General features: G+C 44.8%; 1 protein-coding gene across 2 annotated transcripts in view; it reads left to right on the top strand.

Moving 5' to 3' along the window:
• The window catches only part of ITGB2 (integrin subunit beta 2), an 89469-nt gene extending 70976 nt beyond the window's left edge, over nt 1-18493 (top strand). For both annotated transcript variants that reach the window (XM_063429915.1, XM_063429913.1), the window contains exons 13-16: nt 1453-1666; nt 11396-11604; nt 12655-12821; nt 18250-18493. In XM_063429915.1, the coding sequence (XP_063285985.1) occupies nt 1453-1666; nt 11396-11604; nt 12655-12821; nt 18250-18312 (653 nt within the window). In that variant the 3' untranslated portion in view covers nt 18313-18493. The remainder of the gene's footprint in view (nt 1-1452; nt 1667-11395; nt 11605-12654; nt 12822-18249) is intronic.
• Nucleotides 18494-23364: the final 4871 nt, after the last annotated feature.

Genomic DNA, 23364 nt, shown 5'->3' with positions numbered 1-23364 from the left:
AATACGGAACAACATTAATATTTTTATAGTTCATGATATTATGGTCCAATATGTGGATAGAAAATACACAAAACGTTGTAATATTAAATGTATATTTAATATAACTATAATAAATAAACAGATGCTAGCAGAATGTCAATTTACCACAATAATTATACAATACAAAAACTACAACATATTACTTACAAAAGATTGCTAAATGTTATACAAAAGGCTATTACAGTTGCTAAATGTTACAATGGATTCATATTACTTGGGGTTAAGTCAGAGCTGATACTACATCTTAGGTTCAGTCAGGTACAGGCAAAGAGACAGAGTTTCTCCTACATCTGGTTTTTATTCAGTGTATTCCTAAATAGGCTGGCCTGTGATGTCACTGCCAGAAGCACATGTCTTCCTACACACTGCCCTTAGTGGTGCCTCCAAAGCATTACACTAAATATGCTTTCTTTATGATGTAAAGTCATTAATTAATAAATACCATTACAAATGTGCTCTCAAAATCTCAAATGTTGAATTCACTTTTTTTTTTCTTTAGTGAATATCCCTTCTTTACTTTTATATAGCCAAGAAGTAACTACCATGGTCACAGGGGTCACAGCTGCAACCGGGCCAGTCACTCCAGGTGGTCTGGCTGCAGCTGTGACCCCTGCAACTGTGAGCCGCCAGCATACCTTCAGGGCTGGTGCACAGCAGCACTGGTCCGGGGCCTGCAGTTGCCGAGTTACCGGCAGGAGGGGAGCACTGTGCTGCTCCCCTCCTGCCACTGTGTGTATGTGAGGGAATGAAACACATGGAGGGACTGGAAGGGGAAATTAGACACATTGAGGAGCTGGGGGGGGGGGGGAGAGGGAATGATGCACAAGGAGGGGCTGGGGATGGAGAGGGAATGAGACACATGGATGGGCTGTGGAGGGAATGAGACAAATGGAGGGACTGTAGGGGAGGAAATGAAACACATGGAGGGGCTGGGAGGGAAAATGAGACACATTGAGGGGCTGTGGGGAGAGAATGTGACAAATGGAGGGGCTAGAGGGGAGGTAATTAGACACATGGAACAGCTGGGAGGGAAAATTAGACACATTGAGGGGCTGGGGAGAGAGGGAATGATACTCATGGAAGGGTAGGGGGCTAACGGGACAAATGGAGGAGCTGGAGGGGAGGGAATGAGACACATTGAGGGTCTGGGGGAGATGAAACATGGTGGTGGGGGGGGGGGTGTCCAGTACAATTTTTTGCACCAGGATCCGGTGGTTTCTAGTTACCCCTCTGGGGGAGATGAAACTTTAGAAACCAAGAAGTTATTGGTTGGCTAGTAAAGCTAGTCCTATTCAACTTACTCATCGGTATCACAGAAAGAACTTTGTAGGAGCAGTGGGATAGAGATAAAGATGAATTATTCAGGCAAGATGCTATGGATATCCTGTGATCTGTTTTCTCTGTTACCCTTAGGTTTTTGTAAATGTGGTGAATGCATATGTAATCCAGGATTTGAAGGCACTGCTTGTCAGTGTAGAAGATCCACAAGAAACTGTTTGAACCAAAGGGAATCTCTGTGCAGCGGGCGAGGGAAGTGCAACTGCAACATCTGTGAGTGCAAATCCGGATATCTCCTACCTTTCTGTGAACTGTGTCCAGGCTGTCCTTCACAATGCCAAAGGTTTGGGTAAGCAATGCATCCTTTGTTACTAAGCAATGTTCCTACACATGATTATATGAATGTCTCTTTCTCAGCTAGTGTTTCAGAATGCAATAAGTTATATGAACTTCACTTTCCTTCAACTAAAAGAGTGGTGAATTTGCCAACAGAGCTGGGCAGGGAGCCGGATGCCTACCCGTCTGATAGAACAAAGCAAACATGAAAAAATTCAGGAAAGACGCTGGAAGAATTATTCGCTAATGTGTGTCTGTCAAAAATTGAACGTGAATTTCACAATTTTAGTCCAAAATAAGTAAACTACAAAAATTCTCTTAGTCAACTATGCTTCGAATGTGGCTAGTTTAACATTAAATTTGAATTCACTCTGAATTTACTCTGAAATCTATCTGGATTTGACAATCACCAAATTTCCCCTACATTTGTCAATGCAAGGACAGATTCTAGGATTTCAGGTTGACACAGTCTATAGGTGTTGACAGCCGATTTGACTGTAATTGGCTACTCTCGTTAGAGTTACTTGCAGAGTGGCACACATGCCAAGTGCTGTCTGTTTGTAACAGAGTGGGGGGAGGGGGGGAGAGGAACATGCCTATTTCTGATCTTTACCAGGACTTTGCCTGCCATCTCTTCTAAGTGCGCTGAGGATAGGCATGGTGCTGTCAGATGTCAACAGTTTGTCATACCTCACACATCTATTTTATGAGTACCACTGGTCCGTGGCATGTTCCAGCATACTCAAACCTTGGGAAATGGTCAAACCCAGGGAAATTATTAAACACTGCATTGAACCCAGGCCAGACCTCAAGCCCACTAGCCCAGCTCTTTTTTTCAGAGACAGAATGCAAAGTTAGATCAACAGAGTTTCTTTGATAGTGGAAGCTCATCCATAATGGCAAGTGGGCAGTATGTTTAATGCAAAATACTAAACACACACAATATAATATTGATTTTGTTTCTCTGGAATATGTTTTTTTATTTAAACTTACACCGTAGAATTATGTGTATGTTTGAATTTGTGTGTTAGGTCTGTTTCTGTAACTATGGGTTCTGCAGCCCCTCTCCCACCACTGATGGATTTCGACTGGCTGATGCTGAAAGGTTTGAGACAGCACACTAAGCATGTCCAGCTTTTTGGTCATTTTGAAAAAACAACAAAATTAGGGAAAGGGAATGCTTAAGTCACTTGGAATGCCTGTCTGACAATCTCCAAATGCCAGATAATGCTTCTCTTTTGGTTGGCACACCTTGCACAAAGGCCTGCCTACTAGCCTGTCCTCTGGGGTAGTCAGTGGCTAAGGACACTGGGGGATAAAGTATCAGAAATTCTTCTCTTTCCATGGTGCTTCATAACTGCCCACAATCATAGGCGTGCGCAGCCTATTGCATTAGGGAGTACACCCTAAAGCACAAGCACACGCCGCGTATATGTATGTATGTATGTATATATATGTGTATATATACATATACACATATATACACACACACACATACACTGCTGTGTGTGTGTGTGTGTGTGTGTGTGTGCTGTTAGTGTGATGTGTGTGTGAGGGTGCTGGTAGTGTACTATGTGGGTGAGGGTGTTTGTGTGTGCGCGCTTGTGAGGGTGCTGTTAATGTACTGTGTGTGAGGGTGCTGTTTGTGTGTGTGTGTGTGTGTGTGCACTTGTAAGGGTGCTGTTAATGTACTGTGTGTGAGGGTACTGGTAGTGAGCTGTGTGTGTTTGTTAGGGTCCTGTTTGTGTTTGTGAGGGTACTGTTTGTGTGCTGTGTGTTAGGGTGCTGTTTGTGTAATGTGTGTAAGGGTGCTGTGTGTTTTTGTGAGGGTGCTGTATGTGTGGGTGCTGTATGTGTGTAGGTGCTGTGTGTCTGTGGGTGCTGTGTATGTCTGTGGGTGCTGTATGTGCTGTGTATGTCTGTGGGTGCTGTATGTGTGTTGGTGCTGTGTATGTGTGTGGGTGCTGTGTATGTGTGTAGGTGCTGTGTATGTGTGGATGCTGTATGTGTGTAGGTGCTGTGTATGTGTGTAGGTGCTGTGTATGTGTAGGTGCTGTGTATGTCTGTGGGTGCTGTATGTGTGTGGGTGCTGTATGTGTGTGGGTGCTGTATGTGTGTGGGTGCTGTATGTGTGTAGGTGCTGTGTATGTCTGTGGGTGCTGTATGTCTGTGCTGTGTGTGGGTGCTGTGTATGTCTGTGGGTGCTGTATGTGTGTAGGTGCTTTATGTGTGTGGGTGCTGTATGTGTGTGGGTGATTGTGGGGGGTGGAGGTGGGGGTACATTACTCAATATCCCCCCTCCCTTCTTACTTTATGTGGGGAGGGGGGATTCTTGTTCCTTGCTACATTCCCTGGTGGTCCAGTGGAGGTGGGGCAGATCACTTAATATCCCCCCTCCCTTGTTACCCTGTGCCTGGGAGGGGGGATCCTTGTTCTGCCATCCTTCCCTGGTGGTCCAGTGGTGAGTGAACTCTAGCCTGCGGGGCTAGAGTTCACTCTGGCGAGATCTGAGCGTTGCCGCGGCAACGCTCAGATCTCGCGAGAGGAACCCGACGGAGCTGCTGGCAAGAGCTCCGCCGGTCCTCTCCTGCCTCCCTCACTGCCTGTGGGTCGGTGGGGAGGGAGGCTGAGAGCAGAGCCGGCGTTTGGATAGCGCCGGCTCTGCATGAGCCAACAGGGGGGATCCTGAGATCTCCCTTGCCGGTCTCAATACATAGGCGTGCCGCGGGGATTAGGGTGTGCCCAGGCACACCCGGCACACCCCGTGCGCACGCCTATGCCCACAATGCTGGTCTGTTATAGGTCCTGTGTATAGAAGGACTGGCTGGGACTGATAGGTGTACTGCATTGAGGTAATTCAGTAAAATGGTTATCTCATGCAGTGTTCACAGACAGCCTGATCCAGTCCCTATCCGAGAGGAGTTATTGCTCACAATGGCTTTATCCTGGCTGCAACAGTAGTCACCTGCCTTCATCTACTTACTTCAGCTCCCTCTCAATCTGAGGTCTATGTCACCTCTGAGGCAGTATGGCAGCCCAGGAATGAAAATTACCATATGATGGCCATGGGCGTCCACAGGAATTTTTCCAGGGGAAGGGGCATAATTGTAATGACATCCATGCTTGGTCCCTTTTTGACAGTGTCATGAAGGGGAGGAGCCTAGTCATTATCCTATAAAGCCAGGGTGAATAGCATTTTCACAACTATGGTGTCAGAAATACATGTTTGTATTCCTGACACTATAGTGTTCCTTTAAGCAAATTAAAGAAACATTCTGGTCACCATAACAACTTCATGTAAATGAAAATGCTGTGATGCCAGGAAGCCCCTGAAGCCCCCGCTCTCAAATGGTTTAACCCCAAAGGCTTCCTCCAGCTCCAGATTTCCAGGTCGCTCAGTGGTATTCGGCTTCTGAAACAGAGTGTCAGGAAGTGCAGATTGAGGTCAGGCATGGGTGCTACAGATTGGCTAGAGTGGTCAGTTGATGCTCTAAGCCAATCGCTAGATCCCGGTTCATAAAAATGTTTAACTTTTTTATGAATGGGGAGCTACTGATTGGCTTAGAGTGGCAGCTGACTGCTCTAGCCAATCAGCGACACCCCTCCCTAGCGGCCCTCTGTGCTTCCTGAAACTCAGTAAATAAAAGTGAACACATTAACACTGATATTTTTTTACCTTGGGAGATGAGAAGGTCCAAAGTTTCCCTGCAAGGCCCAGGTACCAAAGCCTTATGATGTGGTGTCCAGAATAAAGTGGAGGGTTCACTTCACTTGTCCTTCCTGCTCCAATCTCCTTTTCTTCTCCTTCATTTGACAAAGTCATCTTTTTCTTCTGACACTGTCTCCTTGGCTCCTTCTGCTCCTTTACCTTTCTGCTACTTTCTGCTTATTGTGCTCCCCCTTCTGCTCCTGTCTCTCAATGATCTTTCTGCTCCTTGCAGACCCTTTCTGCTCCTTCTCCTACTTTACCTTTGTGCTCCTTGCTGTCATTTTCTGCTCCTTGCTACCCTTTTCTGCTCCTTCTCCTACTTTACCTTTGTGCTCCTTCTGATTATTTCTGCTCCTTTACCTTTGTGCTCCTAATGTCCCTTTCTGCTCTTTGCAGACCCTTCCTTTTCCTTGCAGACCCTTCCTACTCCTTGCTGCCCATTGCAGACCCTTCCTTCTCCTTGCAGATCCTTCCTGCTCATTTCTGTTCCTTCGCCTACTTCACCTTTGTGCTCCTTCTGTCCCTTCCTGCTCCTTGATGACCCTTCCTGCTCCTTGATGACCCTTCATGCTCCTTGCAGACCCTTCCTTCTCCTTGCAGACCCTTCCTTCTCCTTGCTGCCCCTTCATGCCCTTGCAGACCCTTCCTGCTCCTCGCTGCCCCTTCCTACTCATTTGTGTTCCTTTGTGCTCCTTCCCCTCCTTTACCTGTTGTGGTCCTTGCTGTCCATTCCAGATCCTTGCTGCCCCTTTCTCCTCATTTCTATTGCTTCTCTTTTCTGCTCCTTCTCTTACTTTACCTCCCCCATCCCTTACTTACCTGATCTATAGTCTGTCTCTCCCCCCCCCATCCCTCACTTACCTGATCTATGGGCTGCCCCCCCATCCTTCACTTCCCTGATTTGTAGGCTATCTCTGCCCCCCCCCCATATGCCTCACTTCACTGATCTATAGGCTATCTCTGCCCCCCCATATGCTTCACTTCACTGATCTCTAGGCTATCTCTGCCCCCCCCCCATATGCCTCACTTCACTGATCTCTAGGCTATCTCTGCCCCCTCCCTATATGCCTCACTTCACTGATCTCTAGGCTATCTCTGCCCCCTCCCTATATGCCTCACTTCACTGATCTCTAGGCTATCTCTGCCCCCTCCCTATATGCCTCACTTCACTGATCTCTAGGCTATCTCTGCCCCCCCCCCATATACCTCACTTCACTGATCTCTAGGCTATCTCTGCCCCCCCCCCATATACCTCACTTCACTGATCTCTAGGCTATCTCTGCCCCCCCCCCCCCATATACCTCACTTCACTGATCTCTAGGCTATCTCTGTCCCCCTCTCCCCCCATATGCCTCACTTCACTGATCTGTAGGCTATCTCCCCCCCCCCCATATGCCTCACTTCACTGATCTCTAGGCTATCTCTGCTCCTCCCATATGCCTCACTTCCATGATCTCTAGGCTATCTCTGCCCCCCCCATATGCCTCACTTCACTGATCTCTAGGCTTTCTCTGCCCCCCCCCCCATATGCCTCACTTCACTGATCTCTAGGCTTTCTCTGCCCCCCCCCCCCCATATGCCTCACTTCACTGATATCTAGGCTATCCCTGCCCCCCCCTATGCCTCACTTCTCTGATCTCTAGGCTATCTCTGCCCCCCCCCCCCATATGCCTCACTTCCATGATCTCTAGGCTATCTCTGCCCCCTCCCTATATGCCTCACTTCACTGATCTCTAGGCTATCTATGCCCCCCCCCCATATGCCTCACTTCACTGATCTCTAGGTTATCTCTGTCCCCCCCCTCCCCCCCATATGCCTCACTTCACTGATCTGTAGGCTATCTCTGCCCCCCCCCCATATGCCTCACTTCACTGATCTCTAGGCTATCTCTGCCCCCCCCCCATATGCCTCACTTCACTGATCTCTAGGCCATCTTTGCCCCCCACCATATGCCTCACTTCACTGATCTCTAGGCCATCTTTGCCCCCCACCATATGCCTCACTTCACTGATCTCTAGGCTATCTCTGCCCCCCCATATACCTCACTTCACTGATCTCTAGGCTATCCCCCCCCCCCTCTCCCCCCCATATGCCTCACTTCACTGATCTCTAGGCTATCTCTGCCCCCCCCCATATGCCTCACTTCACTGATCTCTAGGCCATCTTTGCCCCCCACCATATGCCTCACTTCACTGATCTCTAGGCTATCTCTGCCCCCCCATATACCTCACTTCACTGATCTCTAGGCTATCCCCCCCCCTCTCCCCCCCATATGCCTCACTTCACTGATCTCTAGGCTATCTCTGCCCCCCCCATATGCCTCACTTCACTGATCTCTAGGCCATCTTTGCCCCCCACCATATGCCTCACTTCACTGATCTCTAGGCTATCTCTGCCCCCCCATATACCTCACTTCACTGATCTCTAGGCTATCTCCCCCCCCTCTCCCCCCCCATATGCCTCACTTCACTGATCTCTAGGCTTTCACTGCCCCCCCCATATGCCTCACTTCACTGATATCTAGGCTATCTCTGCCCCCCCCCCATGCCTCACTTCTCTGATCTCTAGGCTATCTCTGCCCCCCCCCTCCATATGCCTCACTTCCATGATCTCTAGGCTATCTCTGCCCCCTCCCTATATGCCTCACTTCACTGATCTCTAGGCTATCTATGCCCCCCTCCCCCATATGCCTCACTTCACTGATCTCTAGGTTATCTCTGTCCCCCACCATATGCCTCACTTCACTGATCTCTAGGCTATCTCTGCCCCACCATATGCCTCACTTCACTGATCTCTAGGCTATCTCTGCCCCCCCATATACCTCACTTCACTGATCTCTAGGCTATCCCCCCCCCCTCTCCCCCCCATATACCTCACTTCACTGATCTCTAGGCTATCTCTGCTCCCCCCATATGCCTCACTTCCATGATCTCTAGGCTATCTCTGCCCCCCCCATATGCCTCACTTCCCTGATCTCTAGGCTTTCTCTCCCCCCCCCATATGCCTCACTTCACTGATATCTAGGCTATCTCTGCCCCCCCCCCATGCCTCACTTCTCTGATCTCTAGGCTATCTCTGCCCCCCATATGCCTCACTTCACTGATCTCTAGGCTATCTCTGCCCCCCCCCATATGCCTCACTTCACTGATCTCTAGGCTATCTCTGCCCCCCCCCCCCCATATGCCTCACTTCACTGATCTCTAGGCTATCTCTGCCCCCCCCCATATGCCTCACTTCACTGATCTCTAGGCTATCTCTGCCCCCCCCCATATGCCTCACTTCACTGATCTCTAGGCTATCTCTGCCCCCCCCCCATATGCCTCACTTCCATGATCTCTAGGCTATCTCTGCCCCCCCCCCCATATGCCTCACTTCCATGATCTCTAGGCTATCTCTGCCCCCTCCCTATATGCCTCACTTCACTGATCTCTAGGCCATCTTTGCCCCCCACCATATGCCTCACTTCACTGATCTCTAGGCCATCTTTGCCCCCCACCATATGCCTCACTTCACTGATCTCTAGGCTATCTCTGCCCCCCCATATACCTCACTGATCTCTAGGCTATCTCTGCCCCCCCCATATACCTCACTGATCTCTAGGCTATCTCTGCCCCCCCATATACCTCACTGATCTCTAGGCTATCTCTGTCCCCCTCTCCCCCCCATATGCCTCACTTCACTGATCTGTAGGCTATCTCTGCTCCCCCCATATGCCTCACTTCCATGATCTCTAGGCTATCTCTGCCCCCCCCATATGCCTCACTTCCCTGATCTCTAGGCTATCTATGCCCCCCCCCCATATGCCTCACTTCACTGATCTCTAGGCTATCTATGCCCCCCCCCCATATGCCTCACTTCACTGATCTCTAGGCTATCTATGCCCCCCCCCCCATATGCCTCACTTCACTGATCTCTAGGTTATCTCTGTCCCCCCCCCCATATGCCTCACTTCACTGATCTGTAGGCTATCTCTGCCCCCCCCCATATGCCTCACTTCACTGATCTCTAGGCTATCTCTGCCCCCCCCCCCATATGCCTCACTTCACTGATCTCTAGGCTATCTCTGCCCCCCCCCCATATGCCTCACTTCACTGATCTCTAGGCTATCTCTGCCCCCCCCCATATGCCTCACTTCACTGATCTCTAGGCTATCTCTGCACCCCCCATGCCTCACTTTCCTGATCTCTAGGCTATTTCTGCCCCCCCCCCCCCCCATATGCTTCACTTCACTGATCTCTAAGCTATCTCTGCCCCCACGACCCATATGCCTCACTTCACTGATCTCTAGGCTATCTCTGCCCTCCCTCACTTACCTAATCTGTAGGCTGTCTCTGGCTGCATGTGTCCCCCTTGCCCCCCCCCCCCCCCTGGGGACGCCCATGATGATGGCATACCATTTGCAAATGTAGACAAACCAGGTTATTCAAAATGGGGTATTTTTAATTGGTTGATGTAGCCAATCTTTCACAAATGCTCGCCACATTATACTTTTACGTGTGTTTTTTCACACACCTGTATTCCATTTTCAAAGGAAATGTCATAATCCTGATGTTAGTGCAAAAAAAGCCACAGTATTTTTTATTTATCACTGTCTCACAAACAATGTACCCATGTACTGGTTGAGAACTCACAGGCCCAAATATGTTACATGCTATTTGGCAAATTGATTTTCAGGGCTTCTGTCGCCTTTGAGACAGTATTGCAGCATAGAACAATAGACAATTCCCACCACTGATCAGAACAGGTCATTTTAAAACGTAGGTGGCCAGGGTATTGGAAATGTTGTATTTTTAGTTGTTTGGCATACCCATTTCATATTGACTGCTATAACAAGTTATAGATAATTGACAAAGAGTAATCAGGACAGGCCGAGGCAAGAATCCAAAATAACCAATAAATCAAGTCACGCAGAGTCATTCAACTCAATAGCATTGCTCTGTATGGTAGACTTAGTTTGTAATGCAAAGGCCAAGCAGAGCTGGGCAGGAAGGGCATTAATAGCTCGAGTCCTTTCTTTTTTGTAGCATACTTGACAATTTGTCTGAAAGGACACAGGACACTGAAGAAGTGATCTCTCTGCCTCTCTTCAAAGTGAGGAAGGAGAGAGTAATGTCTCAGTCAAGGTTTGAATTCATTGGTTGAGTCATTGTATCAGTAATAGTGGTGAAAAGCTATTAGTGAGATCTCGTGACTTGGATCACCGCAATTGGCTGCGGGTGTTCCTGCCTGGGTTGCCTGAATGGTACCTATTGCTGGTGGGAGGGGGGACAAGATCGTTAGATTGTGCTATGCCAACCGAACGCCTTTTAAAGCCCACCTTTTGGAGGACGACATAACAGCCCCAAATGGCAGGAAGGGGTTAAATTAATGGGCCTTTTTAAATTTTTAATGCCTGTCATTGTTGATAAATAGAAATTTACATTAATTTTATTTATGCAATTCTGATTCTGATTTACTTTGGGGATGATGCAAAAAAGAAAAGTAAAGTAATGCTTTGATAACATCTAGTGGTTAAAGTTTGTATTACACCCATAATATGACAACTTTTAAATAATGTCCCATTGTCTTGACCAATGAGTAGGAATAGTGGTTATGGTGCCAGGGATATGTAGTGGTTGTGGTGCCAAGAGACCTCTGACGCAATCCCACAGTAAGTAGGCACAAGGTTAGGTTTTCGAGGCATGCAGTTTCCTTTTCAATTATCACAAAAGTTATGTCCACTCTCTCTCTCTATTACTCTTTCTTGAATTCCTTCCAAATAAGGGTAAATATAACCCCTTTACTGCTTGTAGAAAGAAACATACTACGTTACTCATCACATCCACTACTGAATTGGTTAAAGGCTATTGTTGAATGTTAAATGTTATTTTTCATTTTATTTGCAAGGCACCAATATATTCTACAGAGCTGTGAAGACTTGTAAATGTAAAATAAGTAAAATATAAATATAAAGTAACAGAGGATGATGTGGGCCCTGATTAAACAAGCTTACAGTCTGCAACAATTTGACATTTACATGTTCTTCCCTTTCAGTCCCTGTGTGGAATGTCTAATATCTCAAGAAACAGGGAATTCTCTGAACTGCTCCAGTAGTTGTATTGGTGTAACCCCCACGAGAACGGTCAAGATAGAAGAGGAAACATTCTGCAGGGAAAAGGATTCAAATAATTGTTGGATGCAATATGTTATAAAGGAGGAGGACGGAGTGGACAAGTACTCAATAACTTATAGTGAAAAGATAGGTAAGACAACAGTAGAATCTGTGAATCTCAAAATCTGAAAATGGCATTATTAATTTCCATGTTGTAGAATTGTCTTCAATCATTCCCATACCATCCACCACTTGGATGTGTGAAACTGAGAGGTGTAGGCAGGCTTATTTTTCAGGGGTTGGGGGGCGGGGGTGCTAGTGATACTGAAAGGGTCGGGGACAACCATAATAAGGGTCAGGTGCCACCATAATAAGGGGAGAGGCTCATCTGAAAAAAGAGTGTGACCGTCCCCACATGCACAATTGCAGTTTGCAACCTCGCTCCAGTACTGTACCCACTTCCCAATACACCTAAAGTTGCTTTGAATTAGCAGAAGAATAGTGCTATTAGACGCAAAACCATGAATTTCCAGGGTCATGTGGGGGAAGAGTTGAAGAGTTTCCTTGAAAAGTCCTCAGGATGTAGCCTCATCAGTAAGGCTTCCAAGTGGGAAAGGGTGAGAGACAAACCTTAAAAATCAGAGATCAAATCCATCAAGTGGTGAACATCTCCTCCAGACTACAACACATTTAGTGCGAAAGATCAAAACATATAAGATGATGTCCAGACATAGTGTAACTCTTATCCAATATGGGAAGATACTCAAGTCCTAGAAATGGTGATGAGGACAGAATCCAGGTCTTTGTGTGTCCCAGGTCTATACACAGTCTCATTCATTATGTTAATTATATTTATTTAAGTTACTCTGTGTCACACAAATCTGTTATACTGGAACTTCCATTGGTTAAGTACATGTTTTATAAACAGAATTTGCACAGTGACGTAGCATTAATTAAAGGACAGCAATACTTGCATTATATTATAGTAAAATCAACATTGTGTCACAGCGTTTAGCGTTTACTGCTGCTTTTTTTAGTAACTGTTTGTTCACTAATATAATGTAATATAAGAGTTAAGTAGAAGGTTTTTATACAACACATATATAAGACTAACAGTTGAATACTTTGAGCCATTATTTAATCTCGTGCAACCTGTATATAGTGTTCTATTTCTACCCAGATTTTTTTACTCTTATCACAGAATGCCCTGAGGCTCCTAATGTAATTGCAATAGTAGGCGGCACCATTGCTGGAGTGATTGCGATTGGTCTGTTATGTCTAATCCTATGGAAGATCGTGGTGGAAGTAAATGACCGAAAAGCATATCAAATATTTGAACAGGAGAAAGCAAAGGCGAAATGGAACAAGGTGAGACATTTTTTTTTGCATGGTTTGTTTCCCAAGAAACAAGATTTATATATTTCTAATACTTTTAAGAAACATGTATAATACAAGCCTTTAGCTGATATAAGCACGACACTCCCTGATGGATTTTACCCCTTTCCCATGTTTTTAACACATTAATCAAGTATGTTTTCATTAATTAATTAATTTGTACTGACCAGGGAATGTCTAGAAGATGATTGCTGTAAGGCAATATTCTAACCAGAACTTATCTGACAAAAGCAACGTAAAAGAGGGAGAAGAGAATAAGGGTATTAAGGGCTCTGTTACTTGAAACACATAAGAAACCGGTGTACTTCCATTTCTTGCTGTCTGGTGTTGGTATGGCTAAACCCCCTCAGCAGTGGTATTTGCCAGATCTGCCAAGGTAGACTGCTCATGCCCTGCTCCTCAGTGCAGGGCTCTGGACCTTGTTGTCCTCCACAATATGGTGTGGTCTTCACAGTGTCCCCTGGTGTTTCTGCATAGAGGTGGACTCGGACAGATCCATTCCTGAGCATGGCAAGGAAGTGCGTGACCAATGAAGCCCCCACTACTGACCTCGACTGGGGCAGTTCTCAACAATGTTGAGAATGATATCTGACGTCCCCTCCCTATTTAAACCCCTTTTCAGCACACATACACCACTCAGGCATTCTTGTGCCCTTTCAGTGCCTGTTTAAGGATCACTATAGTATCAGGAAAACAAACTCCTTTTCCTGACACTATAGCATCCATGGGGGACCCTCAGAGTCCCCCTCACGCTGGGCTCAAGGGGTTAAAACCCCTTCAGCAGCTTACCTTAATCCAGCGCCCTCTGCGCTGGCACCTCTCCTCCCACGCCGTCAGCTCACGAGTGGAGCGGAATGCGCATGTGCGGCAAGAGCGCGCGCACGCATTCAAACAGTCCATAGGAAAGCATTTCTCAATGCTTTCCTATGGAGGTTCTGTGCGTTGGATACGAATTTTGCATCCAACGTCGCAGAAGTGCCTCTGTCAGGAAGACAGCCACTAGAGGTTGGATTAACCCTGCTATGTAATATATAGCAGTTTCTCTGAAACTGCTATGTTTACATGTGAAACGGTTAAAACCTGAGGGATTTGGCACTCAGACCACTTAATTGAGCTGAAGTGGTTTGGGTGACTATAGTGTCCCTTTATATAATCATCATATCATCTATTGGCTATTTTTTATGCTATGGATTGTGTATTTTCCTGCTTCGTTAAAAGTAAAAAAAAGAAGACCTGCGTTCCTCAAGAGGATAATTCCCTCTAGTGTCTATACAGGTGATACTCGAAAAATTAGAATATTGTGCAAAAGTTAATTTATTTCAGTAATGCAACGTTAAAGGGGAAATATATGAGATAGACGCATTACATGCAAAGCAAGATAGTTCAAGCTGTGATTTGTCATACGTGCGATGATTATGGCTTACAGCTCATGAAAACCCCAAATCCACAATCTCAGTAAATAAGAATATTACATGCAATCAATAAAACAAGAATTGTACATAGAACAATATCGGACCTCTGAAAAGTATAAGCATGCATATGGACTCTGTACTTGGTTTGGCCCCCTTTTGCAGCAATTACTGCCTCAATGCGACGTGGCATGGAAGCGATCAACCTGTGGCACTGCTGAGGTGTTATGGAAGACCAGGATGCTTCAATAGCGGCCTTCAGCTCTTCTGCATTCTTCGGTCTCATGTCTCTCATCTTTCTCTTGGCAATGCCCCATAGATTCTCTATGGGGTTCGGGTCAGGCGAGTTTGTTGGCCAATCAAGCACAGTAATCCCACAGTCATTGAACCAGGCTTTGGTGCTTTTGGTAGTGTGGGCAGGTGCCAAGTCCTGCTGGAAAATAAAGTCAGCATCCCCATAAAGCTTGTCTGCGGAAGGAAGCATGAAGTGCTCCATAATCTCCTGGTAGACGGCTGCGTTGACCCTGGACTTAATGAAGCACAGTGGACCAACACCAGCAGATGACATGGCTCCCCAAATCAACACAGACTGTGGAAACTTCACACTGGACTTCAAGCATCTTGCAGTGTGTGCCTCTCAATTCTTCCTCCAGACTCTGGGTCCTTGGTTTCCAAATGAGATGCAAAAGTTACTCTCATCAGAAAATAGGACTTTGGACCACTGAGCAATAGACCAGGTCTGTTTTGCTTTAGCCCAGGTAAGACGCTTCTGACGTTGTTTGTTGTTCTGGAGCGGCTTGACAAGAGGAATACGACATCTGAAGCCCATGTCCAGGATCCGTCTGTGTGTGGTGGCTCTTGATGCACTGACTCCAGCCTCAGTCCACTCCTTGTGAAAGTCCCCAACACTTTTGAATGGCCTTTTCCTGACAATCCTCTCCAGGCTGCGGTCATCCCTGCTGCTTGTGCACCTTTTTCTTCCACACTTTTCCTTTCCACATAACTTTTTATTAATGTGCTTTGATACAGCACTTTGAGAACATCCAACTTCCTTCGCAATTACCTTGTGAGGCTTTCCCTCCTTATGGAGGGTGTCAATGATGGTTTTCTGCACAACTGTGTGGTCAGCAGTCTTCCCCATGATTGTGATTCCTACTGAACCAGACTAAGAGACCGTTTAAAGGCTCAGAAACCCTTTGCAGGTGTTATGGCATACTTAGCTGATTAGAGTGGTACACTGTGAGCCTAGAATATTGCACCTTTTCACAATATTCTAATTTACTGAGATTGTGGATTTGGAGTTTTCATGAGCTGTAAGCCTTAATCATCTTCATCGCACTTATGACAAATCACGGCTTGAACTATCTTGCTTTGCATGTAATGCATCTATCTCATATATTAGTTTCCCCTTTTACGTTGCATTACTGAATTTAATTTAATTTTGCACGATATTCTACTTTTTCGAGTATCACCTGTATACAATATTTAATGTCATGGTTCACAAATCATTTGTCACAAAAAATGGTTATCTAAACTGTTATATTACATTTTCTGCTGCCAGAAACCTGTTTTCACTGAATTGATGAATGTCTTCACAAATATTCCAATTGCATTTCATCAAAATATATTGTAGCTTGAGTGTACAATTCCACCCTCTCCTCTCAACTAGACATCATGACACCTTCTACATTTAAATGCCGCAGGCGCCCCCAACACCAACCCTGGCACACCAAGCTCACTCAATACCTCCAAAAATGCTCCAGAACTGCTGAACGCTGTTGGAGAAAGTCTCACTGTGCGTCTGGCTTTCTCCACTATAAATTTATGCTGAGCTCATACAGCTTGGCTCTTTCCTCTGCAAAAGTAAATTACTTCAATACCCTCATAACCACACTCTCCCGCGAACCCAAGGGACTATTTCGCCCATTTAACTCTCTTCTTCGCCCTGTTGTTCATCCTTCACCTACTAACTTGACCGCCTCAGACTTTGCAACTTACTTCACTGACAAGATCTCTACAATCAGGGAAGAGATCGCTCATCTTTCTTCTTCCCCTTACAATACTTCCCCTAACTTCACTCCCTCTGCTGTTCTATGTTCATTCGCACCCGCTACATTGGAAGAGGTTTCTGCTCTGCTCCAGTCCTCCCGCCCCACCACCTGCTCCCTAGATCCAATTCCCTCGCATCTCATCTGTACTCTGTCTTCTTCTCTTTCTCCACCTCTCACTAAAATGCTCAATCTCTCTCTCTCCTCTGGCATATTTCCATCACTCTTCAAACATGCAACTGTAACCCCAATTCTAAAGAAGCCCAACCTTGACCTTAACTCCCCATCCAACTACCGTCCTATCTCGCTACTGCCTTTTGCATCCAAGATCCTTGAAAGAATTGTGTATGCGAGATTGACAGACTTCCTCGGGTCCAACTCTCTGCTAGACCCGCTTCAGTCTGGTTTCCGCACTAAGCACTCTGTGGAAACGGCACTGACCAAAGTATCCAATGAGCTACTTGCTGCAAAATCTTGTGGTCACTACTCTATCCTAATTGTCCTTGACCTGTCTGCAGCTTTTGACACTGTTGATCATCAACAGCTTCTTCTCATCCTCAGCAATATCGATCTACAAAATATTGCTCTCTCCTGGTGCTCCTCCTACCTCTCCCAGCGCTCTGTCAGTGTTTCTTTCTCTGGCTCTGCTTCTTCTCACCAACTCCTCTCTGTTGGTGTCCCCCAAGGTTCAGTCCTTGGTCCCCTACTGTTCTCCATCTATACTGCCTCCCTTGGTAAACTCATTAGCTCCTTTGGCTTCCAATATCATTTCTATGCAGATGACACGCAAATCTACCTGTCCTCTCCTGATCTCTCCCCGTCCCTCTTGACTAGTGTCACTGACTGCCTCTCTGCTATTTCTAACTTAATGGCTGACCACTTCCTTAAAATAAACTTGACCAAAACTGAAATTCTGGTCTTTCCTCCCTCAAGTGTTGTTACTCCTGTGTCTGTCTCCCTCCAAGTCAACGGTGCTACCATCAGCTCCACCACGCAGGCTCGCTGCCTATGTGTTCTCTTTGACTCCGACCTCTCCTTCAAGCCTCATGTTCAGTCTATCACCAAATCCTTTAATTTCCATCTCAAAAAATTGCGCACATCCGCCCCTACTTAACGTCAGACGCGACTAAGGAGCTGGTCCATTCCACTGTCCTTTCTCGCCTTGACTACTGTAATCCACTTCTCAGTGGTTTTACGTGCTCCCAACTTGCGCCATTACAGTCCATGATGAATGCGGGGGCGAAGCTCATTTTCCTGTCCGCCCGCACCTCCCACGCCTCACCCTTCTGTCAGTCCCTACATTGGCTTCCTATAAGATATAGGGCTCAATTTAAAATTCTGATTCTTGCTTTCAAATCTCTACATAATCTATACAGCTATCTATCCTCCCTTATACACAAGTATGTCCCGTCTAGGCCCTTACGATCTGCTGATGACTTACATCTATCTTCTGTCCGTACTCCCACCTCTGATGCTCGCCTTCAAGATTTCTCGAGGGCTGTACCGTTCCTGTGGAACTCGCTTCCCTTCTCCGCTAGATGCTCACCCAGTCTCCACTCCTTCCAAAAATCATTAAAAACCCACTTTTTCATAAAAGCGGATCAATTAAACTGTTTATAGCTCCCAAATGATTCCTCTTCTGCAACTGTCACTAGTCTAATACTATCCTTACTTTTTTGTGTCATTTTACCCCACTCCCTCTAGCATGTAAGCTCAGGGCCCCCAACCCCACTGTTCCTGTGTGTCCAACTTGTCTGGTTACAACTACATGTCTGTTCGTACACCCATTGTAGAAGCGCTGCGGAATTTGATGGCGCTATAAAAATAACATCATAATAATAATAATATCTAGTTTACAACTAGTTATACCTTGCTAAGAAAATACAAAACAATCAGGGTTGATTATTTATGTTATTTAACATGTGCTTTGTTTTATTTGTTTAGGATGGAAATCCGCTATTCCAGCCATCCACTACTACGGTGACGAACCCACTATTTCAAGAATGAATGATCAATTCTTACAAGACAAGTCATGAATCCAAATGTTTTATTGTTATATCTTCACTTATTGGGTACATAACACCGTCTTAACCCTGAAGCACTTCAGCAAGCTGGGGTATGGTGTGTTTCTTTAAGTGGTGATGTGAGTTTTCTACCTACTTGCTAAATTAATAATACATTTATATAATTTTTTTATTTTTTTTGTAGAATTCCATTTTCAGATGGTTCTGTTGCACACCTTGTTAATTTTGAAGCTTGTACAGCTATTTTGTGTTTTCTAAATGAAGGTCATTCTTTTAATGCAGAATAATTATATATGATGCTGATTTTGTAAATAATGTATTTTTTAAACAGCTCAGGAAGTAGTTAAAGGGACACTCCAGGCACCCAGACCACTTCAGCTCATTGGAGTGGTCTGGGTGCCAACTCCCACTACCCTTAACCCTGCAAGTGTAATTATTGCAGTTTTTTTAAAACTGCAATATTTACCTTGCAGGGTTAAGTCCTCCCCTAGTGGCTGTCTATTAGACAGCCACTAGAGGACACTTCCTGCTTCATAGCACAGGTTTTCTGTGCTAGAGCGTCGCTGGACGTCCTCACGCTGTGTGAGGACCTCCAGCGTCGCTCTATTCCCCATAGGGAAGCATTGAAATTCATTTTCAATGCTTTCCTATGGGGTGCGCTAATGCGCATGCGCGGCATTGCCGCGCATGCGCATTAGGTCTCCTCGGCCGGCGGGCGAGATCAGTCTCGCCCACCGGCCGACGTAACCAGAAGGAGGAGCGGCGGGGGAGGAGGAAGCAGCGACGTGGGACCTGTCGCTGCCCCTGGTAAGTCACTGAAGGGGTTTTCACCCCTTCAGTAACCGGGGATTGGTGGGTGGGAGGGAGAGGGACCCTCCAGTGCCAGAAAAACGGATCGTTTTTCTGGCACTGGAGTTTCCCTTTAATTTTCATTGTTCATAATTGCACATTATGGACAAAATGTATCAGACAATCTTGAATTGAATGTTCTTTGTGTCTTATTAACAGCCCTGGTAGAATGTATTATAGCGCCAGCAATTTTTACAAATCACTGCCGCTTAATGCCTGTATCACAAATAACAGTAGGCTCAGGGAGCTCCAATCATCATACAAAGTGGTTATGGTACTTAGACTGAACATTTAGTATTAAAAGTCATTAAGTAATAATTTATTTTGCTTTGGAAGCATAAACTGGAGGGCATATTTTTTTTCACTATTGCGTACATTATGTTTTTTGTACGGACAACTAAATAACATTACAAAAAAAATCTATGCAGCATCATCAAACATAACAAAATGTTCTTATATGTGAAACAAAATGGAAGATAAACTACTGGGAACATGCTTGAAGCGGCTCTATTACCAAAAATAAACTTTATTGCATCTGCTTCTATATATAGTTTCCTGTGTCCGAATCTATTTTTTTTATTTTTTTACCTCAGCGTTCTAGTTCATAAAATAAATAAGGAAAGAAAGGGACTACTTTTCATTATGTATAGCAGCCAAGCTGACTAAACATGAGCATAGGCGCAGCTTAGCAAAGTTTGTTTCACTTGCCAATTAAATTTATCCGCAATCCATCAGTAAAATGGATCCCACAGAAGGGCAGACAGAAGACAGCATTGGCAGAGAAGAACAAAATGGCTGCACCCACATATTAATGATAGGAACAAGGAATAAAAAATAATAAATATAAAGGCAAGTAGTAAAGGGAGAATTGTAATCATTAACCCTTTAAGGACACAGCTTCAGATGTACATTTGTATCATGTGTGCTTGAGAGGTTGATTAAAAAACAGGGGCACTTTAAAAAGAGTATGGACACTAAATGGGAAATCAGTTGACATTACAGAAAAAGGATCTGCTGTAGATGGAGGAAAGTATTTAAAATAGTGTCCGTAGCAAAAATGTTTATGCCACATGATTTATATGTTGAATTTTAATATTATAACTAATAGCAGTGTTTCTTGTTTTTCATAATGCAAACAGAATGCTTGACAGGATTTTTAACCCATGTATTTAAGAAATATGCATATATGAAGTATAAAAAAAAGAAAGAAAATGTAGAAATCCACACATTATTCTCCTACACCTCGGTGCCTCCATATTGAATCCCTGTCAAACATTATTATAAACTCTGTCCTTTTCACCTGGCATTCAGCAAAGATAAAAATACTGAATCGTAGCAAATGAAGTCCAAATGGCAAAACTGGGGTTAAACTAGCTGATCTGAAAACAAATCTCTAACTCAGCTCTAGTCATAGCTTGACTATTTTAGACTTAGTTTTGCAATTCATATTTATTTAGCTAAATTCCAGTGTTTTGTGAGTAACCCTGACTGTCTTTCTATTTCTCCACCTCATTTGCAATGACTGGCCTGCCTTTGCTAGAACTGAACCGAATTGTTGTGTAATTTGATCCATCTTTAACATTACTTTAAAAGAACATGGAGCAACACATCGAAAAGCTCTGTAATAGGTGCAAAACTTTGTATTAAAACAATAAAGATAAGTAATGTTTTTACCAAACAACTTTTCTGCTAGTCTTTTTTTTGTGTGTTTGCTATATGGCCACTGTGAACCCTACATGAATAAAATAAGGCTTTCCGGGGCGAAAAGTGGATTAAAAGGAAAAGAACGATGACAACATTTCAGGATACATAAAACACGGAACAGATCATGACTGTGGATTTAGGGAATCATGGACCTGGAGCAAAAGATTTTTGGAGGCCTGTTTATGGGACCATATAGAAAATTCTCAAACTATATTCTATGTCTACTAATATAATTCATATAATAAAAATTACACGGAGAGAGAGCCCTGATGCATGGCAAAGATCAGGATGCTGCTCATACCCATCTTTTCATCTGACAAAAAAAACCCTGATGAATAACAGCTTTGTCGAGTGCCAATTGCCATTTCAGTCCTTGAATGGATACCAGCTGAATGCCACACTATATATATGCCACTTACAGCCTCATACCCATGCCCTGTTGTGGTTTATAGCCCTATAGCACATTGTTTGTCCTTTTTTAAGTATATTTGTGTAAGACAACAATGTTATCACTTACCCTGTTTTTTATGACCTTTGAACTCACTAGCTGATCTGTATCTGTATGTCTGTCACTGTTTGTATATGTGTGTCTGTGCAGATACATGTGTGTCAGTGTTTGTATATTTGTGCCTGTGCATCTGCATGTGTCAGTGCTTGTATATATTTCTATTTATTTTTATTTTTTTTGGAGCATACTTTGCATATGTTTATTTATTTATTCTTTTATTGACGTGCAGGTGATTACAAAGCATAAACATACGCCACAACAGCGTGCTTTTATATTTAGACATAGGCTAAACAGTGGCATGAAGGGTTTGCACAGTTTTTGTTTTAAAAGAAGCATAGTAAGCTAGGCACATGTGTCTAATCAATTATAAACTATTTACATTAACTGCAATGGGTTATCGACAGTGTAGTAAGCTAGTCAGCTTTGTCTAAACAGCTATCTATTGACTACATTGGGTTGTCTACAACATAGAAAACTGAGCAGTCATGTCTAAACGATTTTATACTAATTGCATAAACTACATTGAGTTATCAACAGGCTGTAAATAGAAAGTCGTTGGTACAGTGAGCGTCACACATTGTGATAAAGCCCCCCAATGGGCCCCCGGGTATGTCATAAATGTTCCCTTAACCCCTTAAGGACCAAACTTCTGGAATAAAAGGGAATCATGACGTGTCACACACGTCATGTGTCCTTAAGGGGTTAAAGGGAGAATATAACCACAGAGAACATCAGAAATATACTCATCAAGTAACGGTAGGGGTAGTGGTATGATGCCAGTCAAGGAAATTTGCAACGCTCTGCCCCCTGGTCAGCCAATTCCCCGCTGGGGTGCTTCTGAGTCCAGCTTTGAGAGACTTGTTGTCCGAAGACAGCCAGGCAAGCGGGGTGAGCACTGCTGGTTTGGTGGTTTCTGTGAGGCTATTCCCTGGGACCTCTGAACCCAGAGTGTGTCGGCGTGTCGGCTCGTTGGATGCCTCGATGCTGCTTGTGTTACTGTGCCGGGCGGGAGTGCGCTCAGGGAGAAGCTTGAGATCCTTCCTGCGGGTTCTTTTGCCTGGCACGCCTCGTGGCACTGTTGCGGTCTGCCCGATTTCTGGGAAGGCCTGCCGTGTTCTGCCGCACGTTTGGGCCTTGCGCTTGTCCGCCCCTCAGGCCGACTCGGGTCAGCCTCGCCCCGCCGGGGCTCCTGCTGCTCCCAGGCTCGAGGATGAGGAGGTCTGCGGCGCTTTTTGTTAGGCCGGTTCCGGGAGCGTGCTCCAGAAGTGGCCCCTTGTGGGTGCTTGTCTGCCGTAATGGTGTTATTAAACCTCCCCAAGCAGTGGACCACCAACCTCCACAAAAAATTAATATTTCATTTTCAAACAAATCTTTAAAGCATTTTGTCAGCTTTGGATTCTGCCACCACTGAATATGGTTGCTGTGTGTTAATGCATTACACATTTCTCAAGCATCATTTTACTTACTCTCACACTAGAAAGTATATGTATATGAATAGTAAGGTTTTGTAAAATTTAAGGGCAAATACTGGGGAGCTCAGGGTGGAGCTGCCCTTTATAAGGCTATGTACAAAAATAGGGGATGATCTGCTAAATCAATGATGAAAAAAAGAACATAGCGTATAACTGTGTATATGAGTAAACCATAGGTGTAAAATTCACACTTTCACTGGAGTTAAAAAGCCTTTAGCACAGATGTCTTTATTTTCCTCTTGGCATAAAAGCATTTTCCAAATCAATTTCTTTCTTCTATGTTCAATGTCTCATAGACCAGCTGAGAAGTATGTGCTCAGGAAAAAAGATGCAATAAAATTGTAGTGCACATTCAAAGATATAATAAAAAGTATATTTAATAACTTACATCACCGTATAAAACAAAGGGTGTAATCTCTCTGTCACCACCAGGGGTCCTACGCGTTTCGTCCGTGTATGGGACTTCCTCAGGGACTTCAGCAGTATACAATGACAGGATACA

This window comes from Pelobates fuscus, chromosome 8 (assembly GCF_036172605.1).
Source record: "Pelobates fuscus isolate aPelFus1 chromosome 8, aPelFus1.pri, whole genome shotgun sequence".
NCBI classification, from domain to species: domain Eukaryota; kingdom Metazoa; phylum Chordata; class Amphibia; order Anura; family Pelobatidae; genus Pelobates; species Pelobates fuscus.
The sequence above is the reverse complement of the archived record's forward strand: the minus strand, read 5'-3'. Positions and strand labels throughout refer to the sequence as shown.